The 22,812-nt window shown below is 42.5% G+C and overlaps 1 protein-coding gene across 6 annotated transcripts in view; it reads left to right on the top strand.

Moving 5' to 3' along the window:
• The first annotated feature begins 1,790 nt into the window (after window positions 1-1,790).
• Window positions 1,791-22,812, top strand: part of CTDSPL (CTD small phosphatase like) — a 76,225-nt gene continuing 55,203 nt past the window's right edge. For 3 of the 6 annotated variants that reach the window (XM_077789575.1, XM_077789566.1, XM_077789583.1), the window contains exon 1: window positions 1,792-2,205. In XM_077789575.1, coding sequence (XP_077645701.1) covers window positions 2,130-2,205 — 76 coding nt within the window. In that variant the 5' untranslated portion in view covers window positions 1,792-2,129. Of the gene's footprint in view, window positions 2,206-3,185; window positions 4,059-22,812 lie in introns of those variants that run through there. The other 3 variants (XM_077789547.1, XM_077789540.1, XM_021555278.3) reach the window with 2 other exon arrangements.

The raw sequence follows: 22,812 nt of genomic DNA, 5'->3' as shown, positions 1-22,812 counted from the left end.
CTCTGGTAGCCCCATAAAAGAGCCATTATTTGGGGTGGGTCTCCCCATGTACTTTCCTTACCATCAGGCCCAAGGCCCTGGGTAATGGCAGGTACAGAGGAGGGTGGGAGCAGGACAAGCACACTGTAATTTATATCCTCATGCACCAGCAACCAGCAGCTCTGGGAATTCCTGGAGAGCCAGACATGCCTTTTAGGAAAAAGACAGAGTGTTAGCTGTGAGAGAAGCAGCCAAGCCTGCCATCCGTACGTCTGCAGTACAAGAGGGACATGGAGCTCCTGGGGTGGGTCCAGCAGAGGTTACAAGAAAGATTAATGGACTCTTTTCTGAGGAAAAGCTGAGGGAGCTGGGGCTGGTCAGCACTGAGAGGGGACCTCACCAAAGTCTGCCAGCATCTGCAGGGACCAGGCCCTGCTCTGTGGGGTCCAGCAGTGGCACAGGAGGAATGGGCAGGAATGATCTCAGGAAGTTCCCCCTGGAAATGAGGCAGAACTTCTTGTGCAGTGACCGAGCCCTGAATGGATTGTGCAGAGAGGCTGTGGAGTCTTGTTCCCTGGGGATATTCCAGAACCACCTGGACACAATCCTGTGCTCTGGGATGGCCCTGCTGGGGTCCTCTCTGCTGGAGCAGGGACGTGGGACAAGATGACCCACTGTGGTCACTTCCAAACGGAGTGATTCTGTGATTTGAGCTACACACTTGCTTCTGAAAAAGACCCCTTACAGCCACCTGTAAAAATACTTTCACACCTCTTCTGATCAGATGGTTTACACCTGCTCGTGTATTCAGATCCCGAGAAGGGAACAGAGCTGGGGAAGGGTCTGGAGCCCCAGGAGGGGTTGAAGGAGCTGGGAAAGGGGCTCGGCCTGGAGAAAAAGGGGATCGGGGGGGAACCTGTGGCTCTGCACAGGAGGGGACAGCTCTGCTGCCAGGGAACAAGGGACAGGAGGAGAAGGAACAGCCTCGCACTGTGCCAGGGGAGGTTTCGGTTGGGCATTAGAAACAATTCCCTCGACATTAGAGATCAGAAACAGGACGCGCCGAGGAGGGGATGGAATCCCCGTCCCTGGCGGCGCTGGAGGGAATCCCGCACGTGGCACTCGGTGCTGACACCTCGGCGATGATCCCACAGCTCCCTCCCCACCCACACCAACCCGACGCCGTGATTTATTTTTTCCCGCGCAGCCCTAGGCGGGAAATGGCGGCCCGGCCCGCCCCGCGCCCTCACGGCTCCCTGCGCCCGCCCTCCGCCGTCACCGCGGCCCCGCCCCGTTGTTTACCGCGCACCGCCGGGCGCTGCCGCTCCCGCCCCTCGCTCCGGACCCGGCGCGGGGCGGGCCGGGCGCGCTCACGGGCTCGGGGCGCGGCGGCGGCGGCAGCGGCGGCGGCGGGCGGGTTGTGGCGCAGCGCGGGGAGCGGCTCGGCCCCTTTCCCCTCCCTTCCTCCCCTCGCGCCGCGCTTCCCTCCTCGCCCGCGACCCGGGAACGGGGGGAGGAGGAGGAGGAGGAGGAGGAGGAGGGGGCGGCCCGGCGTCGCTCCGCCGAGCGCTGCCCGCGGGAGGAAGGGGGCGCGGGGATGAGATAAGCGCGGGGGCGGGCGGCGGGGGGGCATGTAGGGGCGGCTCAGGTGGATGCGGGGGGCGGCGTGAGGCCGCGGGGGGAGGCGCGGAGCGGAGGGACGGGGGAGCTTCCCCCGCCTCGGGAGGCGGCGGGGGCTCGGGGGGAAGCGCTCGGCGGGCTTCCCGGAAGGGTGAATTGGATTAATTCTCTTTTTTTTTAAGGGGGGGGCTTGCCCTCCTTCCCCCCCCCCCCGCCCCTTTCGCCGTGCAGAATTGGCGCCGGCAGGAGGCCGCGGTGGCATCGCGTTTGGCGTCCTTCCCACCCCCTTCCCCTCGGTTTCGCTCCTGGAGGAGTTGCTTGTTGAGGTTTTGGGTGGTTTTTTTTTTTTTTGTTTGTTTGTTTTTTTCCCGATAGTTTTTTTTTTCTTTTTCAAATACAAACCTGCGCCTTGATTTTTTTTTTTTTAAACAAACAAACAAACCCGCTCCCCCCCACCACCGCCCCCCCCGCCCCGCACACAAGCCTGCCTCTGAGAGGGAAATAGCCAGGTGGAATCTCACTCTGTTTCCATGGACAACCCGTCCATTATCACCCAGGTGACTAACCCCAAAGAGGAGGAGATCCTGTCCTGCACTCAGGATAAAGGTGAGCTGCTTTCTGTCTTTTTCCATTATTTTTTTTTTCCCCCCTTCTGTTTTAAAATGCACGTAGTAACAACTCGCATTCTTCAGTAGCCGTATAATCCTCTCTAGGCTGCTGGGAATAGAGGACTGCTTGTTGGGTTTGGGCTGTTTTGTTGTTTGTTTTTTTTTCGTGGGATGAAGGTATTTGAATGAAGGGACTCTGAAACTGCTTGTTGGTTATAGCTGAGAACTTGTTAAAAGTGTTTAAATACCGAATTTCATCAGTGATGTAAAAAAAAATGCTCCTGTTCCCTGAGGTTTGGGGAGGTAACTTTATAAGGTGGTCCCTGTGCAGTTAGTGCCCTGCTTCAGGGAAGGGATACCTGTGCTGGGTGTGTTGGAAGGTTTTGAAATATCCGCTGTAATTAAATTCTTAATTCTTAAATTCTTTCCAGCTCTCCTTTTTTTTTTTTTTTTTGTAACCAGATTTCTTTCATGTATTCCTCCCTGCCTCCCATTTCAGAATCTGTGCAGCTTTCAGGTTTGTTGGAGGTTACTTGTGTTCCTCAGAATGAGACACAGGCTCCTTGTAAAAGCAGGCTCTATTTAACTCCTTAGATAAATAGTTGTTGCTTGCGTAAGGCATCACACTTGGATTGGGTTTTGCTCCCAAATGAGATGAATCCAGCCTGGCCGAAGGAGCTGCTTCCCTCAAAAGTCTGGATGTCGAGGAGTGCCCTTAACCTTGTTTGCTTTCTGAAGCTTGGAGCAGTCTTGGGGCTGTAAGTGGTTGTGTGCTTGTGTCTGGTGGGTGAGCAGGAGGGTTCAGGTTCTGGGGGCTTGTTCACACCTTTGGGAAGTTACTTGGACGTCACTTCTATGCTTTGTTACAGGCAGTGCTGGTTAAACAGGGGAGAAGGGGCAGAAATTAGAAATAAAGTGGTATGTCTCCACATTCCTTGGTAGGTATGGTCAGATCTCTGAGCAGTCGTCTAAAATGATAGATTGATAGCTCTCCCACTGAAATGTATGGATTTAGTGCCCAAAAAGCTTGCATTTTTTTGTCTGGCTTGTCTTGGAAATAGTGAGGGCTCCTATATTGTTGAAGTTGCTCCCAGTTACTTTTGACTGTAAAGCCATATGTGAAATCTGTGTCTTCTTGCTGCACTAGTGCTGACTGCAGAAGTATGGAGGTAGATCACAAAAACCCCAAACCATCAGGTTCGGGGGGTGTTTGAACAAAAAATTATCTTTTTCAGCATAGGAGTGTTTATGTAACTCTCTTAATTCCTTTTGCTAGTGAGGTGGTACTTCCACCATGAGGCCTGGTTTGGCTCAAGAGATTTTTGATGCTTTCCTCTGTTTTGGCAATGTGGAGTGTGGGATATCTGCAGTAAATAAGGGGCTGTGCTCTGCCTACCACGTCTCCTAAGACCTGGTTTGGGGGTAAACATGAGTGATACTGTGCTCAGATGCTGTGGCTTTAATGTCCTCGATTATTGTATGTAATGGAAGGGCTTCGTTAATACCAATAGCAACTGCTTGAAATTTTAGTGTGAACAAGCCAGTTGAGACAAGCAGAGGAAGATTTGACAGCTCGGAATAAGAGTAGGCATCCACATCAAACAAGTGGCTTCGGCGTCCTCGGCAGAGCGAGTGAAAATATGCATCTAACTTGCATAACTCTGCAGTAACTTGCATAATGTGCATTGTGTTCTTGCTATTGGTTTGTCTTTGGCAGAAAATCGTGATGGTCTTCGTAGCAGAAAAAGAGCTTTTCAGGCTTCGTGTTAGCAGGGCTGGGCTGGGGGAGAGGGGAAGGAGGGGACCTGGAGTTGCAGATGAGGAAACTCCAGCGTCATCTTCAAGCAGGAGGTGAATTACCATTTTTTTTCAGCTTTTGGGGTGTGTTGTTTTTTTTTTAACGTGGTTGGATTGACGATGAGCTCTGTGGTAAGACTTTCGCATCACTCCAAAGCAACTTTTGCAGCTGGAGAACCGCGGGTCTGTCTGTCCTGGGCTCTGGAAGGAGAGCACTGCTTGCTCCAGCCTCTTCCACGACAGGTTTTCCCAGTGCTGGAGGTACGGAGCTTGTGGGAACCCGTTGCTCTGCCTGCCTCCCTGGGGTGGCTGCACATCGTCACCCAAATTTCTGTCAGATTTCGGGGCTGTTTTAGCAGAGCCTTTAGGTCCGGTGAGCCGAGAGAGAGAAAGAGCCCGGAGCGGAGATGGGGAGTCCAGATAAAGCTCCTAGCAGGAGGCTGTCCTGAGTCTTTGCTGCTAGTTCAGTGTGTTGGTACAAAATGGCTCACAAATATGTTAAGGCGTGATGAATTAAGTCTCTGTTTCATGAAACTCAGAATCAGCTGAGGTTGAATTCTGGAATTTTGTGATAAGGTGAAATACAGCAGTGCTGTGCTGTGCGAGGCGAGGCTGTTCAGTTTAATGAAAAGCTGGCTTTTTTTCCCCTCTGAGTTTAGCATTTGGCTGCAGAAGTAAATTCCAGGGTACTAAGTGGCATGTGCTGGCTTCGGGAATCGGGGTTTCCTTAGGGTTGTTGAGATCTTGTGTTGGTGTTTCTCGTGGAAAAAAAATATTTTCTTGTTGTTCAGCTGGAGAGAGGCAGTTCCAGAGTAACTGAGCAGCTGGTAAATAATGCATGTGTATACCTTCAAGGTTTTGATTTTTTTCCCAAGATTGTTTTTAAGCTTTTAATCAGATGTGAGACCAGCATTTATCTTGATTTATTTTTTTTAATGTATTTATGTTTTGAAAGGAATTCGATGTGCAGTATAGGCTTTTGCCAGATTTCTCCTGTGTGAGGGAACGAGGTTGGCAGGAAACAGAGCTTGTTCTCTGGTCCTGGGGCAGTTACGTTTTTAGGTAAATACTGTGTTTTACAAATAAAAACGCTCAAGCATTTTTTTGCTAGTCCAGGTGTATTAAAAAATAGCCTTTGAGATGAGTGAAGCTGTGACAACTTGTTAAGGGAGATCTTTTAAACACTACGAAGGCTTTGTTAACATTTACTTTTTAAGAAATAGCAAAAAAATTTTCAAGGTGGAAAAAAACAGGTCTTGGTATGTGAACCATTCCCTAATATGTTGCCACATGGTGGTGCACTGGATTTAGTTGTCTGTCAAGATGAAAGCTGAGCATGGAAGGTTTGCTACAATCATATTTTATTATTGTTATTATTGTAATGTTCTCAAATGCCTGTGGTGTTAGTGCTGCTGATGGATTTTGGCCCCTATTTGTGTTGTTAAATTAGTTCTGGGAAATAGGAACTTAGGTTCTGCCAGCTGGAGGTGATGTGTAGGAGCCTGGAAATACTTTTAACACTAAACTAATGGGGAATTCAATTCTCTGTTAGTTTTTAAAGTAACATAAATAATAGTTCTTTGCAGAAATATTGTATTTGTGGTCATCTGTCACTTCTGGAAATTGGGAACATTAACAAACTTGAAGCTGAAATGGAGACCTAAGTATGTGAAAAGAGGTTTGTTTTATCAGGGGTAAATGTGAGCAACTAGGAGAAATATAAATAAAAAGTATGAAGAAAAACTGAAAGTCTGGATCTCTATAAATCAGTACAGATAAAATCAAACTGTTATTTTATTTTTAAATTTGTATTAATTCATATTACTCATAGCCCTCTAATGTAAAATCTGTATGGTTCAATGTATAGAAAGCTGAGCAGTGCTGACAGAGCTGCTCTGAGTGTCATGTTGAGAGTGTGGTCACGGATGGATAGCAGGCATTCAGTCTAAAGAAATGAATTTCCCTTTTTTTTACCTGCCTGCATGAATTTGATCCTCATAAATGATGCAAATTCTTGGCTGTTTCCAAGTGCCAGGATCAATAGTAGCAAAAAACAGCCCAGTCCTTCAGGTCCCTCCTTCAGGCTGTGGTGTTTTGTTTTCTGGTTTCAGCTACATCTTTCCTGACTTCTCTAAAATTTTCCTGTCAGCTGAGTGTCTATTTTCAGTTATTTAGAGTAACAGAATGTTTTGGTGTCCCTACAGATGTGAATTGTCTTCTGCAATAAATTACATGAAAAAGGTTCACAATGGAACCTGAACCATTAGAGTTTTTTTTAAATCACAGTGTGAGTGATTTCTGGGGGTGTTTTCACAAACTTTTTTGCGTTCTTTTCTTTCAAATAGAGTTGGAAAAAAACAGCAATGAGAGCAATACTCATTATAATTTTAAATAAGGAGTTCTGAAGATCTCAAGTTAAAAGCCAAAATAAGTGTCTTTAATTGTGTCTTCAGTAAAAAACCATTTTGAATATAGCTGAAAATATTTTGGATGTACTTTTTTGCCATTACATCACCAGGATTCAGACTACTCAAACACTTGAACATATGTTAATGATCCTGAGACATTGTCTCAACAGATTTTTATAATATTGACTTCAGAATTTTAACACTAAAGTAGCATTTAGAGGGGAGGAAAAAAATAAATATGTGGAAACCACTCCAGCAGTCCACTGGAATGTGGATTGCTCACAGAGGGTAAAATTTTAAATCATTAACTAATGACATAGTTGTTATATGAAACCAGAGTAGCCATACAGTAGGTTTTATGTTCCAGGGAGACTGTAGTAACCTGTAGTAACCCAAGATTTGATTTAGGGCCGCAGTTAACAGGCAGAAGTGCACTGGCAAATGGGAATGATAATTTGCCTGAATATCAAATATTCAGTCAGTCTATAACCTGCAGTGTGATCATTTCTTCACAGTGCCTGTTGTCACCTAAAATCCATACTGGTTTCAGTGTGGTGATTTAACTGAAGTGTTCAGAAGTTTAGCGTGCCTTTAAAAAAAAAAAGAGAAATCCAACAAAGTTGACCTACATTTTGTTAATTCAGTATTCAGAAATGCAAATAGCATTTTCTGACATAATCAGTAAAATGTGGTGTGATCGATGCCACGCTTCAGCTTTCAGAGTTTAAGCTGAACATTCCAAATAAGCCTCTGGATAACGGGTCCATTTGTGTTTCTTTAAAGGGATAAAAACTGAAATGCTGAAAAGGCAAAAGGCCAAGAGAAATGAAACTCCCTGACTTGGCCATTGTTGTGAAGGACATTCCTGTTGCCCTCATAGATAGGTTTGACTGTGGGAAGCTTGTTTGCCCATCATTGAATGCTTAATTTATGAGCTTGATTGTCCTGTAAATGTTATCATTCTGATGTGAAAATGGTTCCAAGTTAGAGCTATCCCACAATTTTATGTATATGTCAAATCTTGGCTCTTCCCTCTGTAAACAAGTCCACTTTTGATACCTTTTGAATTTTGAGTTGTTGGCAATGACCACCATGGTTTGGGCTCAGTATCACATTTTCAATTAAAACTCCAGCTTCAGGCAATCCTGGATATGGAAATGATAGCTTAGGGTTTGAATTTGTCCATTACCTGTGCCCAGCCAACAGAGAATTAGCCAATTTGAAGTTTTTCTGTTAACAAGAGTTAACATTTTATTTAAAACAAAACAAAACAAAAAATAGGAAAAACAAAGACAGGTCTAATTATCTACATTTTTGCTTAGGTTTTGCCCACTGTGTGAATCAGTAAGGGAAAATGTGGCTCATCCCTCTTTCTCCTCCCTGCCTGGGGGCTGTATCTTGCTGGGAGGGCAGAAGAATGTGGATGTATGTAGGACCAGGAAGGAGCAGAGAGGTGCCAGAGTGCTCCAGCCTGTTTGGGGGATGGAGCAGGGTATGAAATCCTGCCTTTGGAGCCCAGGCAGAGGCTGCTGCTGGGACAGGGAATAGTGTTGGTGTTTGGGATGGGCTGCCAGCCTGCCCTGAGCACTCCTGGGCAGTGGGGGCTCCCTGATGAAGTCTGATGGTCTCTGCCCACCCATTTGGGTGGTTTTGTGTGTCCCCTTATCCCAGCTCAGAATTATTTCCAGAAAGGGATGGAATCTTCCAAGCTGAAACAGGAGAAGGGCTGATACAACTCCAGTGGGCCAAGGCTGTTTAGATGTTTATAAAGATCACATCTGGATTGCTGGTGAGGACTGTAAACCATCCCATGCCTCTCAGCAGTGGAAACCTGGCTGGAAAAATCTCCCTGAAATGTTCAGGAACATCTCCTAGGTCTCCATAGGTTGGTTCTAGTGGATGTTCCTGATCTAAGCCCTGTTTCCAGTGCTCAGTTCAAACATCTCACTTGGTTTAAATTATTTTTGAACTCCCAGAGCTGCAGGCAGGCACAGAGGAAAAAAGATTTTTGTTCTCTAATGTCATCACAGACACTTTCAAGAGTTTCACAGTGGAAATGTTCATCTGTAAATTCTGCTTTTGCTGGAGTTAGGGGGGAGCTTGCTTTATTTTTACTTGAAGAAGCATGGACATGGATGGGATGAATATGGAAAGCATAAGTAACTTCTGAATAGATCTGAGTGAAAATATATTCCACGTGCTCTGCTGTGGTATAATTTTGGCCTTTTTTTTTGTATTTCTGCAATGTTTGTTGTAAGACAAGAAAAAAATCTAAGAGTCTTGTACAGTTCAGTCCTTTCAGTGCCAGCTGCTACTGTGTAAAACAGATACAAGCAGTAAAAATACCAAGTTTAACCAAATGAGCAGAGAAAGTCCTGTTCTAAAGCTTGTAGGCTTTATTTAGCCTGTTACCAAAATGATCACTCGCAAAGTGCCACTTATTGTTTTCTTTGTAGAAGATAATAAAGTGTGATTTGTAAAAAGAAGAACCCAATTATTAGAAGTGATTGGCTGCACTAGAAATGAGAATTCTATTCTCCAGAAAATTTATGGCAAGCTAAAGCTGAATAAATATACGATAGACTTGGATTCTAAGGGTGTTGGGGGTTGAAATTAGATTTTTTTTCTTTATTTATGTTTTCAAGAAACTGTTAGTCTCTTCTGAATGTTTATTAATATATTTAAAGCCTGGCAGATGGGAAAATAAGACTCTGCAGGACCTATTTTGTGCAGAGGAGCAGCCCCAAATAATGGATTCCTGACCTGTCAAAATCTAATGCCTATGTAACTTTTAAAATATTTCTAAAATATCAGCACAAGTTCATAGGAGGCAAATATTTCATGAACCTCAGCCTGCAGTTACAGTTTGCATATTGATGATATTGTTTAAAGTCAAGGCCTCTCTGCTGGGTAGCTGGCCAGATGTTTGCTGCCACTGTTGCAAACCTTATTTTCCTGGTAGCAAGCGAAGTATTGATTTTTATTTGCTGCCATGCTCTCCCCCATCCCCCACAGCTCTCTGCTTCCTGACTTGTCCTCCAGGATTCCCAGCGGAATTGGCAGTAAAAAGAATCTTGCTGTTTCCTGGCCTGCTGTAATCAGCAGTAAAATTTGAAACTTTCTTGTTTATTTGATGATTTGCAAAGCTTGGCTGTTCCCTTGGTGTGTGGGACTCCTCCCCTGGCCTCTGGGAGCCAGAGGGAGGGATATGCTTCCAGCACTTGAGGATGAATTCCTGCCCTTGGGAACACTTTGGGGTAGATAAATCAGTTTCCATCCTCATAATCACCATAAAGAAATTGTGCCACAAAGGTGCTGTTACAGTGGACACGTATAGAAGAATTCAGGTGTGTTTTTTTCAAGCAATGTTAGTAAAGAGGTTTTTTTTAAAGATACAAATTTTAGACAAAGTAATTCTGAGCATGCATTTAACAATTGGCAGACAGTGCTGCTTTATTTCTGTCCACAAAAGCTGTCTTGTATTTTCATGCCTGAATATTTACATACTTGCATTCGTTACCCATGAGTGCACGTACATGTGGTTACCAGGGATCTGATTACTGGAAAGCTTTCACAGGGTCACAGAATGTTTTGGGTTGGAAGGAACCTTAAAAGCCATCCAGTTCCACCTCCTGCCATGGGCAAGGACACTTTCCACTGTGCAGGTTGTTCCAAGCCTGGCCTTGGACACTTCCAGGGATCCAGGGACAGCCACAGCTTCTCTGGGCACCCTGTGCCAGGGCCTGCCCACCCTCCAAGGGAAGAATTTCTTCCTAATATTGCACCTCACCCTGCCCTCTGGCAGCTTTAAACCATTCCCCTTTGGCCTCTCATTCCAGTCCCAAGTCCCTCTCCAGCTCTCTTGGAGCACTTCAGGCATTGGAAGGGGCACTAAGGTCTTCCAGAGCCTTCTCTTCTCCAGGTGAACACCCCCAACCCTCTGTTTGTCTCCATCCCAGAGGTTCTCCAGCTCTCAGAGCTTTTTTGTGACCTCCTGGTGTTTCTGCAGTGTGTCCACCTTGGTAAAGCTCAGAATGGTGGGTGCAGATTTTGAAGTTGGTTTGCCAGTTTTTCATAGTGATAGTGAGATAGAGGCATTCATCAGAGGAGAGTTCAATAGTGAAACGTTCCTAGAAGATATTTAATCATTTATATACTTGCTTCAGCCAAGCACAGAGAAAGGTCTAACATTTACCACCTGGAGAGAAGGGGTACAATTATAAAGTATCTCATTATGCCTTCACAAAACCCTTAAAATTTTTACAAATGGGCTTATGGGACTTCTTTGAAGTAAAATTGGTTAAAGATGCACATTAAGAATTTGATGAATGCAGTGTAAAGTAAAGGATTTCAGGGAAAACACTTCAAGTATGTATTTCACAGGGATTTTTGGAATTAATCTTTGACCTTTTGGGGGTTTTAAAATTCTCTCCCTTGCCTTGTTTTGGTTTCTTGCCTTTTTATCTTCTCATCAGAAGATCTAGACTGCAGCAGCTGCCTCTGTGCTCTGATGCTGTTGAAGCTCCAGGGTCTGAGGTGTTTGGTGGCTGTGTCCAGGGATAATTCTGGTTTGTCAGTGCTGGATTAATGGTTGGACTCTATCTCAGAGATCTTTTCCAGCTTTGTGATCCTGTAAGAAGTTGTAGTGGATATTTGGGGATGAGGTGGTGCAGTGAGAAGGAACCCTGGACAATTCTGTAAGGAAGTTGGCCAGGCTGGTGTAGGAGTTGTCTTATAAGGAGAGATGTTCTATGTGTTGAAATTTAGGAAGATAAAGGTCTTTTATCACCTCCAGTGGATGTTGTGCTGTGTTTAAAGGGAGGAGATGCATGAAAAATAGCCAGAATAACAGAGTAAGTACTCCAGGGTTCTTCCCAGGGTGGAACATGGCTTCAGAGTGAAAGGCAGAATGTTCCTTTTAGGTTAAAGGAAATATTTGCCCATGCCTCATACAGGTGACCTGCATAACCTGTGAAGAAATGGCTTCCAAAACTGTGTATCTGGGAGTTCCTAAACAGGATTAACTGGCAGCAATTTGCATTTGTTATAACTGATGCAACCTTTTAAAGGTACTGAAAACCAGTATTATAAAGGTACTGATTGTGTTTCAGCATATGAATTGTGTGTCATCAGTCATAGAATGGTTTGGATTGTAAAGGATATTTAACGTCATCCAGTTCTAAGCCCTGCCATGGGCAGGGACACCTTCCACTAGATCAGGTTGCTCCAAGCCCCATCTAGCCTGGCCTTGAACCTTTCAGGTTTGGGGCAGTAGAGGCAGGAAGGGTCAAATTTCATTACAAAGTGACCAACTGAACACATCAGGTGTTTGTGCTTGTGTTTTTCCTGAACTCACTGACAGTGTTCCTCTGCTGGGTTATGGGTGCTGGAAGATCATTACCTTTGCCAAGTCATTTGTTGGCCAGCTGCCAGTTCTCATTACTTTTTATGATGTGAAGCTGATTTTGTTGAGAATCCACAAGTTGAAAATGATTTTGAGAGTTTTGGAAGTGGAGAAAAGGGGGGAAGGTTATGTTAGTTTGGAAATTAAGAAAAGAAAAGGAAAAGAATACTGAATGCAATCTGCAGAGCAATTCATTTGCTAATTACACATTGACATAAATTGGAAAGTCCCAGAAGGAGGGGGTTTACAGCATAACTGGAAAACAATTTGCATCTGTGTAGAGGTCTGTGCTGATCCACAAAGGAATGAGATTTTAACTGGATTTGTTTAATCAGGTTTATCATGAGTGCATAGTTATGGGCTTCCTTTTTCCTCACATTTCAGGGTCTCCTGTCTTTCTGGAAGATTCCCTCTTGTGTTGAGATTAAATATGTCAAAGAAGGATGTATGGTGAAGTTTAATGGAGATTGAAAGTGAAACCTAAGAAAAACCAGGGAGTGTCCTTCTGAATTTTAGAGTGGATTGAATACATGAATGTTTCTTGCTCCAAATTACCATGATAAAACTGACAGCTTAATGCAAACTTAGCCCTGAAATTCAAATGTCTTTTTTTTTTCCCTGCCCTCTAAGAAATCTGAAACACTCCAGCAAATTCTTGCTGTCTCTGCTGGGAAGGTTGCTAATAACCAACTGTACACACTAATTACATGCTAACTACTATTGATGCAAAGAGCATTCAGTGTTACTCTTATGATAGTTTGGGGTTTTTTTCCATATAAATCTTTCATATTTGTTGGTGCTCAACATGTCACCCTACAGTTGCCTTCACTTTCCCTTTGGTAAACATGTCATGATGAAGAAAAGACAAAAGTTTGAACAAAACTGGAAATCAAACTTGACAGTTTTGAAATAGGAATCTGTTCAGGTCTCATGCCTGTATTTACTTGTGCTGCTGCACATCATTATAAATTACCTGTTTAGCATCGTTCTGGCAGGCAGGGGAGCTCTGTGAGCAGAATGTTTTTAAAAATGTCACTTGTGGCAGTGATGGATTCTTTTCAGTACCTTTAAATCAGTTGTTTGTCCTACACATAAGAGCTAAATACTGTTACTATCTCATGATACAAAACGGTAATAATATTAAAAGGAGAAAAATGAGCTTTCAGAGCAAACCTGGTCCGGATGCAGGGAACAACCTCAGCAGATTCCTAAGGACCAGGTGTTCCTGGATCCCTCAGTCAGGTGCCATTTCCATGGGATGCAGAGTAGCATTCAATAACTAAAAAGCAGAGATCAGAAGGAGGTTTTGCTTTATAATTTTTCTAAGTGTCCTTTCAGGCAAAGTTCTAAATAGAATGAAACTCTGCCATTTCATTTTGTGTAATATGCTGGATTAAGCCCTGAAGTACAAAACTTTTTATTGACCGTGTGCAGTTGTGGTTCTGTTCAAATACAATTTCTACTGTGGTGAATTTCTGGTGCCCCAAATGGTTCTGGTTCTTTCCCTTGTCACCCAAAATTATTTGTTTCACCACACTCTCCTCAAATAACACCTGCAGTCTTATTAAATTGTAAATCTAAAAATATGATTGACTTTGCAACATAAAAAATAATTACCTGTGCTCCCAAATCCAAGAAAACAAAAAACCAACACAAACCCCACCCAAGAATAAAATCAAGCAAAGCAGAATAAAGCACAGAAAGAATTCCCAGTAATATTAGCAGGTATATAAGCTGTAAACATGAAGCTACTCCTGGAAATGTGGAGGGTGACCTTGTGGTGGTGACCAGGAGGACACAGCAGTACAATTTTTAGCAAGGTGACCTGGCACTCAGCCTGAACAAACCACTCTCCAGCCCCTTGAGAAAGGGGGATGCTGGTGTACAAGAGCCTGCATTTGTCTGAGTAATGTTTGTACTAAAACATGGAAGTAACTGGTTTTATTTTGGAAATGCTTTCAATGGACACTAAAAGACAGATGAGAGTAAAGTAAGTCTGGGCTGACTCATTGGAGAATGTGCTGACATAACCCTGAACTCCTGTTAAGGCTAATATCTGTTTAGTTAGGCTTTGTTTCTCCTTGTGCTGTGGAATAGGGGGTTTTGGAATTCACTTGAAATAATTTTAGAAATTTCATAGGTAAAAGTTCATTCTTTTTTCAGCAAACAATGCACATAGTAATTAACAAAAAAACCCCAGGGTTTTTTTTTTTTCTATTGCTGATGGTGAAAGGCTGAAGTAAAATGTTTCTACTGGCCACTTAAAATACCAGGTGGAGTCAGATGGGAAAACAAAACTTTATGGTGCTGTTTTTAAACTGTGTTCCAGTAATTGTCCGCCCAATATATGCTGCTCTTTAAAAAAAATGTACTGCGATTTTTGTTAGGAAGATGATTTCTGAAGTCCCACTGTAGGTGGTCCTTGTATGAAAGCCTTCAAGTAATAAATGGCTTTACCTTCTCTTCTGCTAATAAGTTCAGTAAAGGTTTCTCTTTTGGATAATAATAACAAGTTTGAAAGGCATAAGGATCCTGAGTGGAAAACATGTTCAGAGTGATCAGGTGATTGGCAGCTGCTGCTGCTGCTAGGAAGTGTTGTACAGGAATAAACTCCTTTTCTTGCTTTAATTAGGACCATATGTGTACAGCAACTGTGATTGTCTGGGAAGCTGCATCCTGTATTTTCAAATAGCTGATAAAATGTTGAAGTTGTGGAAATCACTACCAGGTCCAGTGGGCAGGTGTCTTTGAAAACTCGTGTGGTTTTGCTTTCTATTTATTCATTCAAAGCAGTCAAACACTGATTTAGGTTTGATGGTATTGTGCTGTTACAAAATAGATGCAGAATATTTTCCTCAGGTGATAAGGTAACTGTTTAGGCCCAGTATCCAAAAACATGTTTAAAAACCAGCAAATTCCAGGTTTATTAAGCAACTAAAACACCTGTAAATTGTTGTTTTCTTTGCAAAGTCTGCATGGATTAATTTCTTTGTAATCGGTTGTGTTGCATGGTAAATAATAGCACAAAATAACAAGAATGAACGAGAGAAAATAATATGAACATATTAAAATCTTGATTTGTGTTCTAGTGAAAAACCATCAAGTATTTGATAGAGAAGTCACTTTTTAATTCTTTTAGAAACAAAACCTGTCAGCTGAAGGGAGGGCTTGGATGCTGGACCTAAAGATAATTCTTCAGCAATGTTTGGGTAAAAGTGACCACTAACACCCTTCCCTTTGGAAAACATCCCATCTATTTATAACACTTCCCAGAGGATAAATGCAGCCCTTGGAACACTCACAGGAAATAATAGCAATGTGCCTCTAGACCATGAGCTGCCTTTTGGTCCAAGTGGCCAAATATGCCACTTTTCTTGATTGCTGGAGTGACCACATCTCATTATTCCTGCCCTGTGTGGAGCCAGGAGGTGCCAGGAGATGTCCCAGGCCACTCCCTGCCCATCACAAACTCTCCTCTCCGCTGGGGAGAGTTTTTTGTTGGTTTGGGTTTTTTCCTGTGTTTATTCACAAACACCACTGTGTTTTCACCACCCATTTCAGCCTTTTTCAGGAGAAGCTGAGCCAGATATTCTGTTGTCCCACAGCTGTAGATGTGTGACTGAAAGAGGCAGTGTCCTGTTCATCTCTGATCATCCTCATTTGGCAATAATTCTCTTCCAGACAAGGCTTTCTGCCATTATTGGTGTTTTCAGTTCAGTCATTTGGCATGCTTGGAGGGGTCCTAAACAATTAAATACTTAAAAATTTGGTAGGACTTTTTCAGTCAAGTATTTAAACTGTTGCTGGAGCCATTTCCATATCTGAAAAAAGGAAATACTGTTTTGCCTGTTCCTTACCAGGTGCTCAGGAGCAGGAGACTTTTCCTTTTTTTGGTTGATAAAGTTTGAGGTGAGGGTGTCTTTCATTTTGTTCCATGTGTTTGAATAGTTTCTGGTTTGGGTGGGTAATAAAAACTTTAAGTGTGGCTTTGTCCTTTGTGCATATAAATAAAGTGGGTTTGTCTTAAAAGTTGGTGGAGGAAACACAAGTGCTGTAGGATGCAGCTGATCCCAATTGTCTGCTTTAGGATGACATGAATCTTGGGGACCCCATTAACAGTGAAGAAGCCTGTACAGACTTTCACTGATTTCTGTGCAGAGATAAGTTAAATGGAATTCAAAATACTCATTAGACAGCTTTGTCACCATTTTTGTCACCCTGTGTGTCAGCACTGGGGTTTGGCTCCGTCGCAGTGTAACTAGGGATACGGACCTGCAGAGTGCCACCATTTAGCTCCTCTTCACAGGAGAAGGAGAAAGAAGGGAAAACTTGGCAGAAGACATTCAGTGGTTGGTGGTGGTGTTCTGCTCTTCTAAGTTTAGCAGCCTTGGGGGTGGTTGTTAAAATGAACTTCCAGATTTTGAAATCCCGTGTTGGGAGCAGCGTTAGGTAACGCGATGCTTCAGCGTGCTGGAAGCCCATCAGTGCTGCCAAACCCCCAGCACCAGGGTGAATTTACAGTAATTCAGTAAAAATGGAAGAGTTTTAAAGGCTCTCCCCGTTGCAAGCAGGAATTATGTGGTTTGCTCACAGATGAGCTGGAGGCAGAGTATTTAAATTGTGATTTGTGGAAGTTTCACATCACAGTGAAGTCCTGTCGCTCTACTCCATAGAAGCAAACCTGAACCCAGCATCAGCAGGGGCTCGTTGTTTTGCCACTGTAGAGAAACTTCTTGTGTCTGTTACACAGCCAGGAGAACAATATAGAGGCTTATGGAAAGGCTGCATTATTCCAGGGGCCTTTTGGATGGTTTTCGCTGTTTCTATAGGATGGTAGCAAATCGCCCATTGCAAAAAGCTGCAAGTGAATTAGATAAAATATCACCTCTCCTAATTCTTTCTCTGATGGATTTTGTCAGCTGCCTTTGTGAGTGAGTAGCACCAACTTTTTTTACGTTTATCCTTCAACATTGCCATGAAATCGCGTCTTAATTGCCTGTTTCTGAATTAAATTATTTTTGCAAGATCAGAATGCTTTGCATGATTATTCAGGAAAAGTCCTTGTTAGAAATTTTTCATTTCCTGCTTTTTTGAAGGAAGAGAATTTCCTGCTTTTTTTCCCATGCATCTAAGGGAAATCAATACTCAGGTCTGAAAAGGGAGGGGGATTCATCTGAGGTTGACTCAGTATTGGCTGTGGAGGGAAATGGGAGGCTGTTGTGAAGTGAGGGAAGAACTCACATGAACACTGGATTTTGACTGGATTTAGCTTCCATAAATCTTGGTAGTCCAGGGAACTGCTAAAGGAAAAAGTCCAAAGCCTGAATCCCACTGGAAGAATTCTATACTGTCCTATTCTATGCTGTATTTCTCTTTTAATGTATTCAGGAAGCATAAATTTCTTGCACTCACAGTAAAATGAAATTTTCATAGCTGTTTAGAATGAAGACTTTCTATTGTTTTTAATGAATTTCATTGGATTTTCAGTGATTTTTGGCCTTCAAGGTGCTCTTGTCAGTGGAGAGAAAGATGCAGCAATGGGGAATCCTTGGCAGAGCTGTTCCCATGGCTTCTGTCTCCCTGATATCCACCCTTCTCCTCTTGTGAACTCAGAGCTGTGATATTTTGGAATCTTGTCTCATCCTGCAGGTATTTGTGCCTTGGCCTCTGTACAGCACTTTGTGTGTGAGCTTAGCTCTGGCTCAAGGGGAGGCATTAACACAGGTATTTGTGTTTTGGGTTGGGAGGGGGTTGAATTTGCAGCCAACTTTAAACTCCTGCCCTGAAATTCTCCCTTAGGACCTGATTAAATCATTCTGCAGACTCAGCTGTGAGCTCCGTGGTGTGATTTTAGTGGGGCTGATGTGTGGCACAAGGATGAAATTTGGCTCACTGCTGAAGCTTGGTAGGGTGAGATTCACGATCAAAGTTTGCAATTTAGGAAATATTTACGGGGTATTTAGCAGATAGTGAAACTCTTAACATTGTTCACCCTTTTTCTGTGATCAGTGATCAGCAAGGTGGTATTTTATTTCCACTGGCAGGCTGTGAGATTGCTTGCTCTACCTTTACTGTTAATGTCCCAGGAAGTAATTTAAGGGAATGAAGATGCCTGAAAAGTTTGGATCTAGAAAAAGAATATAAACTAATATTTCTACAGTAAATAGAAAACTGAGAAAAAGGAGAGCAAGGTAACTAAGAGAAAACTGGAGGAAAGATGGAGGAAAGCTTTTAAGGAATTCAGTGTGATGTAGATGTCAGCTTAAAAAAAAGTCACCTTTCAGGTGTCACACAAGCCCTTTCAAGGTTTTCTTTGTGGCAGTATAGGTTTTCAAGATAAAAATACTAAGCTTTAATTTTCTGCTGCGGAAAAGAACTTAAAAGAGAAGGCTTATTGTTCATACAAGACTGGCAGACTAATTTTAGAGAGGGATTTTTTTAAAAGCATTGGGGTTTTTAACCCATTAATGTTATTTCAGCCATTGTAAATATTTGTGTATAATTCTTTGAGTAGCTGAGGGTTAGTTTGTGCTCCTGTGTGCACATGGAGCAGCTGCAGGTAAATACCTGCTGCCTGCCTTTGGGTTAATTACTGTGAGAGGAGGTTCCAGGCTCATGGCACTGCCCAGGAACTCAGGTTGGGAGGGACTTCTGGAGATCCTTGTTCAAAGCAGGGCTGAGGATGCTCTGAGCATTCTCATGCCAAATTTGGAGCATCTCCAAGGATGGAGATTTCACAGCCTGTCTGGAGCCCTATTTGAGTGTTTGACCACAATAATTATTAATATTTAGGGGAAATTTATCCTGCTGCAACTAGGATCTATTGCCTCTTGTACTGCTCCTGTGTCTGTAGCTCCACCAATCTCACCAATCTCAGTCCATGTTCTGCATAACCTCCTCAGAATCTGTATCTGCTTAAAATGTAAACTTAGATGTGCAGAGGACTAATAAAATACTTTGTCCAGTGTTTCCCCCTTACTCAGGCAGTTCTGTGTCTACTTAAATATGATTCATCCTTAAAGATCCTTCTCTTCCACAACATTTGTGGTGATTTTCAGTTTAAAGCCAGTGCTTCATTCTGTCCTCACACTTGCCTTGGCTGTATTTATTTCCTGAAGATCCTGTGGCTATAGATTCCTCCTTAAAAAATAAGGACATTTTTATTTTGCTCTCATCTAAGCCATTTTTTGGTGTAGTATAATTATCTGTTGGAAGTAGCTGCCTTATTGTGCATGCACAGCTTTTCAGGTTTTCTAGAGTTAATGAAAATCTCACTTTCAGCTAAATCATACTACGTGTCAAAACCCCCTCAGAATTGTTAAGTTACTTTATTTGAGAGGGATATTCCTCTTTTCCAGGTCTCTTTTGATAAAGGTTTAAGATGCTGGTTCTTGAGATTACTGACTGTTTCAGAAAAATACAAACTGTTCAGCCACCAACTTTTTTATTTGCCCAGTGACATATCCAGAAAAATGAATAGTGTATATTCATCCTCCTTCTTGAATTCAGCTGAAGTTTGGATTCAAAATTTAGATGAGATTGTTTACCTCTGAAATTCCACATTCTCTGCTTTAAAATTCAGCAGTTCTTAATATCCTGCAGCAGCTTTAAGTGGCACTTTGATACATTTTCTGTAAAGCACACAGAATCTGTGTCTTTGTAATTTCAGTAAGTGTGAGAATTGCTCTTACATAGTGTAGAGTGAATGTGAGGAGGCTTTGGGCAAAAATGTTCCTGCTCCACAGAAAATTGGAGTGAGGACTTTAATGGAACAAGGTGATATGGCCTCCTCCAGAAATGAGATGATGATCCATAAACTGTTCAGTGAAGAAGCTTAAATGATGGATTGCTTCTAAATAAAATAAAATAAACAACTTTTTCCATTTTTTAAATGGTGGTAGGTCTTTTTTTTCCTAAATGTATAAAAATTTAAATTTCAGGTTATGCTGTTGAGTGGTGTCTGTGGGTGCTTCACATAGAGAAGGGTTGGGTTTTGAGGGAATGGCAGCATAGAAGACCTTGGTGCTTTGGGTTTGAGGGACATTTTCAACCTTTCTTCCCTTCTGTCTGTTCTTATTTGCTGAAGCTGCCAGTCCCATCTTCCTTCTGAGGTTACAGAAAATAACTGTTGAGACATAAGTAGTGATTTTTTTTGTGGCATTAGTTCTGAGGGCTCTTTGTTTTTCTTTTTTTATTATTATTTTTCTTTTTTTTTTTTTTTTTTTTTTTTTAAGCTTCTGTAGGTAGAATAATTTTCCTGCTCCTCTAGGTGCTACTTTTCACCTATAAGACCCTGTGGTCTTATTTTACCACAGGTCCTGCAGAGGTAAAATAACATCATGCTTCATACAGCCTGCTGTTCTCACAGCCTCAGGAAGAATTTTAATAATTATTATTATTAGCATTTTATCAGAACATCATGAACTTTGTTTTTCAGTGCAAAAGATTGAGAAAAATCAGAGTCTACGTATCCTTGTGGAAAATCTGTACCTCATTTTACAAATCCCTGTGAATCCTGTCTTCAAAGAAAAAAAAATATATAAAATTCCCTTTGTATCCCCCAATAAAATTCTGTCATCTCCTTTTTTTAGCTTCAGCTTTACATTTTACAGTGCTCTTTGTTTTATTGCTGCAACACAAGCTAGTCCACAAGAAGCCAAATCCAAACTGCATCATCATGGTGGCAGGTTGCTTATATTCTGTTAATTCTCTCAAATAAAACAATTTGTGTTAATTACTGCTTGGGTTTCTCACATTATTTGGGCAAACAGCTCTGTTACACTCAGCAGCACATTTTCTGATTGTTTGTTTGTTTGGGGAGAGTATTAGTGTTTCCCTTCAGTGATTTGCTTTAAGATTAACATATCATTAAGCTGCATAATAAGACACAGTCTTTATTCTCGTGCAGTGAAATGGCAAGGAAAGGCAGGGTATAGTCTTGCAGTTTAGTCAAGAGAAATGGAAAAAAAACCCCAACAATCAACCAAAAAAATCTCTGAAAGTGGATTAGGGACTCTGTGTTATGGGATAGTAAGGCCCAAACTGAAGCATCTACAGTAAAGCTTATGTTTGTGGAGGTGGATTATTTGTCCATTTTTGCCAAATTTTTCAAAACATGGACTTCTTAGTACCAAATGAATCCATGCAGCCAGGTTTTGCATCATTTGGGGAACAGTAGTGTCTGATTTATCAGCACTATTCAGTATATTTTATAATAGATTGTCCTCTGTCTCTGGTATGGATTAATTGAGTTCCCACTAATAACTGCAGTTTGGGAGATTACCACTTAAAGGAGTTAACCTTTAACAGTGTATTTTTGACATTTTACTGGAAATCATTCTGTGCACTCACTCTGCTCTCATTTTCAGCAAAACTGCTGCCAATGGGTGCAAAAAAAACCCCAGTTAATCCACATGTGTTGTATCCATGGAGTTAAGCACTTCACCTAAATGGAACAGAGACTTGCATGTACAGAAAACCTCTTTTCAGTGGGATGTTGCACCTCAAATCCCATGTTTAGTTTTGGGTCCCTTGATACAAGAAAGACTTTGAGGGGCTGGAGTGTGTCCAGAAAAAGGAATGGAGCTGGGAATGGGTCTGGAGCAGATGGGAGGGCTCAGCCTGGAGAAAAAGAGGTTTGAGGGGGGACCTTTTTCTCCTCTATGACTACCTGAAAGGAGTGTGTAGGAAAGTAGGGATCAAGCTGTTCTCCCTGGGATCAAGTGACAGAACCAGAAGAAATTGCCTCAAGCTGCACCAGGGAAGGTTGGAATTGAGTATTAGGAAAAATTTCTTCACCAAAGAGGATATCAGGCATTGGAACAGTCTGCTCAGGGCAGGGGGGGAGTCATCACCCCTGGAGGGATTTAAAGGATGTGTAGATGTGGCCCTTGGGGACAGGGTTTAGTGGTGGGCTTGGCAGTGCTGGGTTAGTGGTTGAACTTGTTGATCTTGGAAGTCTTTTCCAACCTAAATGATTCTGTGCTTCAGTGATTCTGTGATGTCACAACCTGCTGCAGCCTCATCTGTTCCTTCATGAGTTTGGCTCACAGGAGTTGTGTTAGGCAGAAGACAAACCACACAACTTTTCTTTTATTCTTCATGCTTCATAGGACTTTGCCTTTAAAACATGATTCCACGTGGTTGTTCCTCTTCTGGCTTTCCATGAGTAGTATATTCTCTTCAGCTACCTTTATTGACTAGTACCAAAAAATGTAGGACATTGGGCTATCTACTAGCAGTGCTCCACTTAAAGTTCAATGAGTAAAAGCTTTTGGCAATCCTGTGCTCTGAAGTGTTCCAGAAAAGCTGCTCCAGAAGTTCCAGAAACATGTGGGGTTCTTTTCTCAGTGTGGTACAGTCCTGGTGGTTATCCATCCATGTCTGCCACTGATAGTTGGTGGCTTCTCATTTCCTAAAGCAAATGGTGTGTTTGGAGTGAGATAAATAGTTATTTTTACACCTCTGTCCACAAAAGATTTGGTTATTAACGTGGACTTAGATCTTAAAAGGAGCTACACACACACCGCCCTATTGCTTAAAACAGGGATCATAAGGCTGAGTTTCTCAAGTGTGACCTCTTACCATCACCTTCACAAGGGCCACTAATTTTTCTTATGATTTATCCTTTTCTCCCTACTTTTTTTGACTCCATGACCCGCTTGTAGAGACAAATGTGCCAATCAGGCTGTTAATTGTTGTGGTTGCTTTAGCTGGGGTCTGTAATAAGGCATCTCATGATGCTTCTGTTGAAAACCTAATAGATGAAGATGTCACCAGCGACACAGAACACGACCAATGTGCCTTCAGTCATTTCATTCATCACTACAAATGTGATTCTCTTCATTTGCTTGGCATGAGTGTATGTGCAGAACAGATTTGAGCATTCATGTGTCAAGTGATAGTGGAGATTGGGTGTGGTGGTAGAAACATTTGTTGTTACAAGAGCCTCTCTTAAGTTTGGGGACCTCCTCTGTCAGCTCTGCTGTGTGGTGAC

The sequence above is a fragment of the Lonchura striata genome, chromosome 1 (genome assembly GCF_046129695.1).
Source record: "Lonchura striata isolate bLonStr1 chromosome 1, bLonStr1.mat, whole genome shotgun sequence".
NCBI classification, from domain to species: Eukaryota; Metazoa; Chordata; class Aves; order Passeriformes; family Estrildidae; genus Lonchura; species Lonchura striata.
The sequence above is the reverse complement of the archived record's forward strand: the minus strand, read 5'-3'. Positions and strand labels throughout refer to the sequence as shown.